General features: G+C 39.8%; 1 protein-coding gene across 1 annotated transcript; it reads right to left on the reverse strand.

Moving 5' to 3' along the window:
* Positions 1-8,474: 8,474 nt before the first annotated feature.
* On the reverse strand, positions 8,475-10,362 carry LOC146969344 (uncharacterized). The gene is made up of 7 exons (XM_085759465.1): positions 10,235-10,362; positions 10,031-10,095; positions 9,722-9,906; positions 9,186-9,466; positions 8,928-8,989; positions 8,687-8,835; positions 8,475-8,592 (listed from the first exon to the last, which is right to left on the reverse strand). The coding sequence occupies exons 3-7, from the start codon at positions 9,882-9,884 to the stop codon at positions 8,501-8,503; spliced, it is 747 nt and encodes a 248-aa protein (XP_085615591.1). The 5' UTR covers positions 9,885-9,906; positions 10,031-10,095; positions 10,235-10,362; the 3' UTR covers positions 8,475-8,500.
* Between the last annotated feature and the right edge of the window lie 352 nt (positions 10,363-10,714).

Here is a 10,714-nt window from a genome sequence, read left to right on the forward strand (position 1 = left end):
TCAGAGAGACTTACAGAACTTACAGAATCAGCCTCTGAGTGCGGCCACGTCTGTCCCTGCTCCTCATTGAGTCCAATACAAATATTTTCTGAGAGGAGCAGAACGGCCTGATGTTTTAAAACTGCCAGCGTCGCCAAAATATTTACTGTAGAAACACCAAATCGTACCGAAATTTTCAGTAAGTCCTTAGAGCAACGTTGATCTGTGTTTTGTTCTGATAGGAGTTACCGTTTTGTCATGCTAAGCCTAATTGTGAGGCCGGTTTAGAGGCAGAAAATGGCTGTTTTTCTCCACGTTTCTGTCTGTCTCAGCCTGCGGGGGCCCCTATCGCCGTGGTAACCTCTTTGATCCTCAGGCCAGAGCTCGTTAACTTCATAAACAATCCACCTGGCGCTCGTTTAAATGTTTATAAACACAGACACAGCTAAATCAGACTGACACAGGATGCAGCTACTAACTAACTATGTGTCAAGTCAGTCACACACACACACACAGACTCTAGAGCCAGCTTCATGTGATTACAGTCACACACACACACACACACACACACACACACAAACACACACACACCTTCATGTGATTAAAACACAGTTAACGTGCAACAGAATTTAAACTTAAACCATGATTTAATCTGGTTTTAAAGTTAAACCTTGTTGGTGTCACACACACACACACACACACACACACACACACACACACACACACACCTACACACACACACACACACACACACAGTTAACCTAATGTGGTTACAGCTCCTCCATATCAGTGCTTATAGAAAGATGATCATGTGTCTGTCTGATCAGCTCTGTCTTGACCTTAAGATCGTGGGTTTGATTCCCATGTTGACAGAGATGGCACAACCCGCAGTAGCTCCCGTGGCCCATTCAAAATTTCCCGAGAGGAAATTTTCTAGTTCTATTTTCTCCTTCATCTTCCGGCCAGACTTCGGTCCGCTACTAGTCCTGCAACTCTTCGAGTTGCAGGACAAATTATATATCAAAATGTGCGTCCTGATCGGGATCAGTGTGCTATTACTTTTCTCAACAGTGTACGAATTTTTCGCGACGTAAGTCGCGAAAAACTACGCAAAATTTTGCATGTAAGTCAATGGGACGGGCGGGAAAAAAAGAGCGAAAAAGACCAATCATTGGAGTTTAACAAACGTCTACTGCTCAGGCATACTTTCACCTAGAGACTCCATTTAAACTTTAAACAGTAGACACAAGTCTTGTGTATTGTCGTATTACTCCACGTTTTGATAGGTCATATAGTTTTTGATCAATCCCTGATCAATGACCATGATCATTTTTGGAGAAATTATGAGATTATAATGGGTGTGTATTGGACAGAATGTTCGTGTCAGAGTGCGTGACATCATCGGTTAGAGTGGGAGAGAGTGAAGAAACATTCTGTATTTTTTCTGGATAAATTGCCACCACGGCCACAATTTACACTCTACAGACATAATTTTTTCAGAATTTGTAAGACAAACTTGTTATCTCTCATGTCATGTGCTCAAAATATCAGAGAGACTTACAGAACTTACAGAATCAGCCTCTGAGTGCGGCCACGTCTGTCCCTGCTCCTCATTGAGTCCAATACAAATATTTTCTGAGAGGAGCAGAACGGCCTGATGTTTTAAAACTGCCAGCGTCGCCAAAATATTTACTGTAGAAACACCAAATCGTACCGAAATTTTCAGTAAGTCCTTAGAGCAACGTTGATCTGTGTTTTGTTCTGATAGGAGTTACCGTTTTGTCATGCTAAGCCTAATTGTGAGGCCGGTTTAGAGGCAGAAAATGGCTGTTTTTCTCCACGTTTCTGTCTGTCTCAGCCTGCGGGGGCCCCTATCGCCGTGGTAACCTCTTTGATCCTCAGGCCAGAGCTCGTTAACTTCATAAACAATCCACCTGGCGCTCGTTTAAATGTTTATAAACAGAGACACAGCTAAATCAGACTGACACAGGATGCAGCTACTAACTAACTATGTGACAAGTCAGTCACACACACACACACAGACTCTAGAGCCAGCTTCATGTGATTACAGTCACACACACACACACACACACACACACACACACACACACACACACACACACACACACACACACACACACACACACACACACACAGGTAACCTAATGTGGTTACAGCTCCTCCATATCAGTGCTTATAGAAAGATGATCATGTGTCTGTCTGATCAGCTCTGTCTTGACCTTAAGATCGTGGGTTTGATTCCCATGTTGACAGAGATGGCACAACCCGCAGTAGCTCCCGTGGCCCATTCAAAATTTCCCGAGAGGAAATTTTCTAGTTTCTTTTATTATTATTATTATTGCTGCTCATTTTTGTTGTTGTGTTGTACTATTGTTGTTTTGTAATTGCTCTTTTTATTAATTGCTGGCTTCTACGACGAGGACAGCAAAGTAAGAATTTCATTGTCAGGGAAACTCACCTTTCCACTGTGCAAATGACAATAAACACTTTGAACTTGAACTTGAACTTGAACCTTGTAATAAGCGTTAGTTATTATGTAAGAAGCCCCTTAGAAGTCCTTGTAGGATGCTTATTAACATTATTATGTGTTTATAAGACTATAGAAGTGTGAGATTTATGATACTACTACTAATAATAATAATAATTCAATTGATTTGTATAGCGCTTTTCAAGAAGAAGTAAGGCGGGAGTTGCAATAGACAGGAACTACAACTACTTGTGAAAATCACTGTTTTTTTGGGGGGGGATTTTTTGTAGCTGAAATACAAGAAACGGAGAAGATTGCTACTGGATTAAATCGAGAAGTTTTTTTAATTCCCACTGTTATACATCACTTTATTAAGTTTTATACGTTTTCCATGCAAGAAAGTAACTGTTTAGATCCCCAATATGCAGTTAGTTGTGAAATTACCTCTCTCTGGAAAATTATCAATTAAGCGAAACTCATATGGTCCGATCAACCCCCCCCCCCTCAGTCGGACGATCCGACGGTCTGTCACCTGCCGGCTATGCAGCAAGGCTACTGCCGGACGAGCGGACACAGAGTCAGCAGCCGGGCTGCTGAGGTGGTCAGCCGGCTAACCTGCGTCGTCATCCTGGGGGAGAAAACGAGCACCTCAGTAACCCGGCTGCTCATTTATTTTAATTAATCTCTTCCATTAATAGATTCATCTTTTATATCTTTTGTGTGTATTGTTTTTTGTTTTTATCTGACATTTGAGTATGTAATGAAGTTGATCATTATTATTAATTCAAAACACAGCTGCTCACCTTCCTCATTTGGGGGCACTGGAGCTGGTTCAGGGGCGTCAGGGGAGTTGGGGGCTGACAGACAGCTGCTGTTGCTGCTGTACATGATGTATCTGTTCGAAACGAGGCATCATTTTGACAGAGGGGAGGTCAACTGATTGAAGATGAACAGCTTGCTAAACCTTTGACTGCATTGATTATTTAACTAAAGCAACAACGAAATGTAAAAATCCAGAGTTTTCTTCAGAAATATGAGCAAACATGGGGTGAAAAGTGAGTTAGCTTATAGACCACAGACAAAGTTTATATTCCATAACTTGTGTCACAGACGATTATTGTTACCAGTACATTTTAATTAAAATATATTTGTGATTATGTGTTAGTTAATAACTTAGTGTCATATTATTTTTAGGCAGTACTATTATAATTTTGTCAAGGGCACAGGCACCGGGGAGAGGTCCAGAATACATCAACATGCAGTCATATCAGGGGAGGCAAGTGAGGCAGTGCCTCACCTAGGCTGTCAGGAATAATTAAATTACGTAGGCTAGTTAATCTAAGGTTTAATTATTATTATTTATTTCAGATAACTTTACAACAGGTTTAAATGTGTCAGCATTTGGTGATTTTCATAGTCTAATAAATGCGACTCAACTGAGTTTACCAACAGCCAGGCAGCCACTCGCCGTCTTGTTGTATTTCAAAGGAGAGGCACAGAGCTGCTCCAACGGGGCTATTTCTAAACAGCTAGCATCTGTCCTATCTGTCTGTGAGTGACAGCGTCGGGTCGGCCAAGCACACGTTAGCAAGAAACGACAGAGCCAATCGATGAGCTTGTGGGCGGTCCAAAGGGAAACAGGCTTCAGCTTGAGCGGCTGTTTTCTGCTTGGTCCTGTGTGTTTTTGTCTAGCTAACAGAATACAATTGTATATTATATATTGTATGTGATATATATGTGATCTGATTAATCCAGGTGTGTCTGAGTAGTCACAATGGTCAGACACACCTGGATTAATCAGTTTGTCCAATAATGTAAGACAGGAAATAAAGGAGCAGCATTAAGTTCAGGAAGTAGTGGAGCTGTGCAAAGAGCCCATAATTATGGATGTATTTGGAATATTGGTTGATGTTTTTCATAATCAATAAATATGAATTAATGTGTCACAAGGAACATAATTGAAAAGAAAATAGCATAGGCTACTAACAGCCATAGCCTCATCAACGCTTGAAAAAATGCCATTGTGAACATTATGAACACCACCACCACCTGCTGTGTGTGTGTGTGTGTGTGTGTGTGTGTGTGTGTGTGTGTGTGTGTGTGTGTGTGTGTGTGTGTGTAAAATCAGTTTAGATCAACAAGATCTATTCACTTGGAAATTGTGCTGACTGCAGGCTATCTGTAGGACTTAATCATTTGCAAAGATGTACAAAGACATTTGCAATTTGATGAAATGAACGAGAAATACAATTCTGTTGTGAATAATTGCCAAGTGGTTTGGAGGTTTTGTCCATGTTGTTTTGAGAATGTAATTTCTGTTTAGAGAAATGAGCCAAACCAACTGAGAAAAACTGTAACACCTCTTTTTATTTATTTTATTTATTTAAAAGGGACAATACACATTAATGAACATTTGTACGTGTGCACAAATGCGTCAGAGTTAGCAACTTGCTAATTTGCATCCGTAGTCCCTTGGCAGGTAACACACAAACAGACAGAAATACACAAGAATTATACAGTGGTTCACAATCATATACACAATCATACCTATACTTAAAGTGCATGTGATCTGGACAGTGCCTGGTATAAAGTGCCAGTTTCTAAAGTGCTCTGATGAACCTGTTACACCTGCAGGTAATAGGCACTTTAAATCCAAGAGCACTTTCTTACCACTTGTGCTTAACCCCTCTGTAGCTACTTTTTGTAGACTTGTTGAAAATGATGTATGCTCTGAGGTGCATAATCAGTGCTCTAAGCTGTATTCCAACATCACACCTTTTGAACATCGTGCATTGGATGATTTGTCTAAAGACTCTTCGTTATACGCAGGGCCGAAAAAGGTGGCACCATTGTTATACAGAACAAAACTGCATACAGGACTGAGATCTTAAGACAATTGGAGGATAATGCATTCTACACTCACTGTCTTGTGATCCTACCTTTAAGTTTAAAAATGAAATGACTGAGTTCAAAAACCTTTGTCTGACTGTACTCAGCAAGTATTTGACTTTCTTGTCCTATCGGTCATTAACCAAACCTATTTCATATAGACTTGCATATTATACCTATCTATCCTATCTAAGAGACACCTCAGATTTTTTAAACTAAATTAGAGTCTATTGAGGACATTCAGACCTCCTGTGCACTATGGACATTACCAGCCTCTATACTACTGTACCACTCTCCAAAGGCCTAGAAGCTCTCACCTGCTATTTAGATAAGAGAAGCATACTGATCCCCCCCAACCAGTTTTCTGGTTGAATTGTCCAATTTAATCTTGACCATCTTAATCTTAATCTTGTAACTGTTCCCTTTTACTGTCGCAGAAGAAGGAGGAACATGGACAGACTCATACAGCCATCAGAAAAGTTGTGTGAAACTCTGTCAAAAAAAAAGAAAAGAAACTCAAGGTGCGAACTGTGATGAGAAGTGGTAGCCTACCGGAGAATATTGACGTGTTTACGCCAGGAGAGGTGGCATCATCCTTGTTTAGATGTGCTCTCTCATTACATGGCGGTGCCGCTGTGATGTTCTCCAGTACCAATACAGGCCGTGATTTCATTTTTAAAGGAAATTGAGGCAAGATTTGTGAAGAAATACACAAAAACACAAGTTTTTTAGTGCTAATGGGTGATGAAGCGTTCAAAACCAAAAAGAATGAGCCCACTCACGTATCTCTCCGTTGCCTTGAACAGGCTGTGTGCTGCATAATGCGTTGCAATTCTGGGTCTGAATTTCCCGCGCTGTCCTGCGGATGTGATGTCAAATGCATGCGCGTCCTCGACGGCTTTGGCTTGCGATCGCTTGCGACCAGCGGTGGTCGGCGGATGACTTGCAGCCGAAACAGTGATGTGAGCAGCGAGTAAAGAAATAACGTCACTTTCTTAAGTTTTAATATTTTTTCATGCAAGTAAGTGACACTTCAGATTCCCAATCTGTGGTCAGTTTATCCAAATAACGGCTATAAGTAGATTTGCTCCGACGTTTATGGAGAAGTAGAGAGCCACTGTGGGAGCATCTGAGAAGCACCAGCCGTCACAGAGGCAGCAGCCTGCTGAGCTCATCGGCCAGTCAACCTCCGTCCTCGTCCCAGGGAAGAAAACAAGCTGGCAACTTTCGGAAACCGAAACTAGGAAATGCTTGGCGAGTCGACCACTAAATAATATAAAAATAACTATAAAGAAAAAATGATATATTTATCGAAAATGGACCCATTAACAAGTGTGGGTAATGTAGATTAATTCACATTATCATAATGAAAAAGTAAAGTTATGAGGAAAAAAACGAGAAAAATATATATTTTTTATAAAAGCAAAAATGGGAAATAACAATGAAATGAAATACAAAACAGCCTAAATGTTTTTACTCATACATAGTAAGATTGAAGAAAATAAGGTTTACGGAGGAGTCTAACCTCCATCAGAGCCAGGTGTGTGCCCAAATAAAGGCAGAGCAATGTCAGTGCAGGTCAGATTTGCACATTGCTGCCACTCTCTTCCGCAGCCACTGCATGTGAGACTAAATTGAGTGGGTTTGCTCACCAGCTGTGTGCTTGGTTGTGACGAAGTGAATAAGATGAAATCATTTACACAAGGAGCCCTCAGGTGTATTATTTTCTTGTGTGATTTTCACAATTTATTTAACCTTCCATCCTTCTCTTAAAGCAGAAGTAAGTGATATATTTGTGTTAATATAAGTCTTAAATAGTTATATCTTCCGACAGCAATCACTTACATAGAGTGTTTGGACCGAAACACGGGTCTGTCAGTCACTCTGCTCTGCTCTGAGCCGAGGAGAAAACATTTATCGTATCCTACAGTTTTTATCCAATGAGGGGAGAGAACGGCATGCAGGGCTGTGTGTGCAGCCAAGGGACGCCGTGAATGTGGTGACGTAGGGACGAGGACTGTTATGGTGCGTTCAAGGAAACTCGTAACTCGTGTTTTTCCGACCTATGAAGTCATACCAGTTCAATCTGGTACGAGTTCACGGGTCGGAAGTTACAAGTGGCCGTTATAGTGCACTTTCACAGGTAAAACAGGTCGGAAAAACACGAGTGGGTTGCCTGAAACGCTACAAAGTCGTAAGTTGTGACTTGAAGCTGTAATTTACGGTTTCAAAAGCCTGCCTGGAACGCAGCATTAGCCAAAACGACCGGATCGCTTACTTCTGCTTTAAGCCTTCAAATACTTGTATATTATCTTGAATGACAAATCTGAATCACTGACCCTATTGAGAACAACTGACGGAGAAAGTCGGTTTGATGAAATGATGAGACAGGATCCGATTGGCTGTATAGATCATCAGTGCCTTTAATGGAAGTCTATCCCTTATACAGCAATATGTACATGTTTTCATATCCACTTCAAATTAGGTTTTTGTATCCTGATCATCTTGAAGATTTATCATTTCCTTCTAAATGTAAAATACATTACAAAAATACAGACAGGCTCACAGAATACACATACATTGGATAATTTTTAAACATATAAATAAGAAAGTGACTGGATTATCATACAGGACATTGTACAGACACTGTATGTTTCATCTTCATGTTCAATGTTTTTCTTACTGAAATTCTTCCTCTGTCAAAAGACTACTTTTATTTGTATTATAAATGTTATAACTTTTTACAAAACATTGTGTTTAAACTGCATTTGTAATTTAAATAAGTAGCATCATGGTTTTATTTATCATTTCTCAAATTATTGCCCTATAAATTTGTTGATTTGATAATGTTTTCATTTCAGTAGATCAGATGAAGATCTCAGTTGTCTTTTTCATGTCTGATCGTTATGGACAATAGAAAAGGTTCTAGCAAAGGATCTTGCTGATTGACTCTCCTGTATTTGCAATAAATCTCTGTCATGAAGGAGTGTGGTGACTTGTTAAATACAATATCTGGTTCTCTCTCATTCCAAACCATATAACATTTGTGATCCTCCTGGATCTTCAATGAGAACAATGTCCTTATTCATTCCAGTGATAGGAGTCATCTCCTAACTGGATTTCACCTGGACATCAGTGCCAACACTATTGCTGGCTTGATAGCAGCCATGATGTCAGCACCAGGCAGAAAGCAGTGATGAGACTGACACTTTTGTGGCTGATTGCACCCGACACGTCTGTAAATCAAATGGAAATTTTTTAAAAATGCTTTAACAAATGGTTATGTGCATGATATAACATTTTGATAATTTATCATTCAATAGTACTTACCTATGCCATCCACAGACACGGAAGAAGCCTCAACGTTGAAGGCTGTGATATTTGAAGCTGCATTGATCAACACATTTCCAATCTGAGTGTTATTAGGAACAGATGTAGATGCAAAGCTAACATCCATGTTGTTTATGATGGATCCATTACTGCAAAAGAAAGTTTAACAAAATGCATTAATTCATTTGAATTAAGTTCAAACAAATTCACAAAGATTCAGTCAACAACAATTGCAAATTACCTGAATGACACCACAGTCAATGAGCGGAATGAAGAAAATGCTTGTTGGTAGAAGGGTTCAAGCTGCAGACATAAAAATAGTTAATACATTTATTGTTTTTTTTGTGTGTAATATTTCCCATCCATTATGATCTTGCATGATCAGGAATAATTAATATTGCTGAATTGTATTTATGTTTGCATGAGACTAAATTGTTTTTGAAACGATGGCATACAGGCTACGTCCATGAATTGCTTTTCATTCAAGATGCACACTTACCGTTGACTTTATCAGTGAGGCTCGAGTTGTAAATGCTGCAGATGTTGAAATCTCCAAGTCACTTGTAAATGTCTCTCCAACAGACCTGAAAGTCAACCGCCTTGTTGTGATTGCTTCAGCGGTCATTGCTGCAGGTGTGGTTGCGAGAGTTGTTGTGTTTGTAGACAAAGCTGTAGTGTTCGATGGTGGCACTGCTGTAGTATTTGAAGTTGGTGCTTCTGTAGTGTTAGAAGTTGGGGCTGCTGCTGTTGTTGTTGTTGTTGTTATTGTTATGTTCCTTGCTGTTCAAAACAGGAAAGTCAACAATTTTATGGCGTGTAGAAAAATAATCCTGTAAACCCCTCCCTCTTATTGTAGTAGGACATACAACTAGCATGGCTATTTTCATATGAAATTCAGGATTATATCACGTTGTCCTAGGGGAATACAAATTAAGATACAACTCTTTGGATTGCTGACTTAAACAACAGAAATGTCAATTCTGTTGTAGCCCAACAATTTGTAATAACTATACGAGTAAATTATTGTTCACTTACCAAGTACTTGGATGGACTCAGCTTCAACTGTGAGATTGAAGGTGTTGTTTGGGTTATTCACAGCTTCTACTAATGCTTCCGTAACAGCATCATTCTGAGGGATCTCTTCAGCTGAGGCAGTTTCGTTGAACTCAATCCCCACCTCTGCTTCAGTATTTTCCATTCGTGTTCTGGCTACAGCACGTCTGCATCAAAAAAAAGAAAAAAGAAAAGAAAAGAAGGAAATACCACTTCAGATTATTAAATTTACTCAATTTAAAATTATTCTATTTTTGGTCAAGGAAAGTCTCCCAAACTTCTAAATGTTACCTAAATTCTATGACAAAGGTGCGGATGAAAAGAGTGCCAAATCTATCCCTGTAGATTACATCATACTGTAGAAAGGAAGACAAATAGACAAAATATCTCAGTACAAATTAATAATATAATATGCTTAAATTTAATAGAAATGGCAAAATTAGTTAATGCAGCATGCAAAATTATCACTAATGTGACCATTTTAACAATACTTACAACTTGTACAATTCTTGCTTCAAGAGCCTGAAATTGTGGACTGCTTTTGTTGTTCAGTTCTTCTACGAATGGTTCTACTATGGTTGCAGCAAGAACCACAATTGGTGGGGGAGCTGGCGCTGTATTGGTTGTTGGTGCTTCGGTTGCTGTGGATCCAATATTGGTTGTTGGTGATGCGCTTGCTGTGGATCCAATATTGGTTGTTGGTGATGCGCTTGCTGTGGATCCGCTATTGCTTGTTGACGCTGTGGTTGATGTGGATCCAGTATTTGTGGTTGCTGAGGCTGCTGTTGCTGTGGATCCAGTATTGGTTGTTGGTGCTGTAGTATTTGAAGTTGGTGCTGCTGTAGTGTTCGAAATTGGGGCTGCTGTTGTTGCTGTTGTTATGTTTCTTGCTGTTCAAAACAGGAAAGCCAACAATTTTATGGCAAGTGAAAAAGAATCCTAGAAACCCCTCCCTCTTATTGTAGTAGGACATAC

The sequence above is a fragment of the Trachurus japonicus genome, chromosome 18 (assembly GCF_045865225.1).
Source record: "Trachurus japonicus isolate A0001 chromosome 18, Traja_1.0".
Lineage (NCBI taxonomy): Eukaryota > Metazoa > Chordata > Actinopteri > Carangiformes > Carangidae > Trachurus > Trachurus japonicus.

What these genes read in the sequence shown, in the direction of transcription:
- LOC146969344 (XM_085759465.1), bottom strand. Translation starts at nt 9,884, where the DNA reads ATGGAAAATACTGAAGCAGAGGTGGGGATTGAGTTCAACGAAACTGCC. An exon ending in CCTCACTGATAAAGTCAACG is followed by an intron (nt 8,990 to 9,185) that starts GTAAGTGTGCAT and finishes TTATGTCTGCAG; the next exon opens with CTTGAACCCTTCTACCAACA. An exon ending in CGTGTCTGTGGATGGCATAG is followed by an intron (nt 8,593 to 8,686) that starts GTAAGTACTATT and finishes TTTGATTTACAG; the next exon opens with ACGTGTCGGGTGCAATCAGC.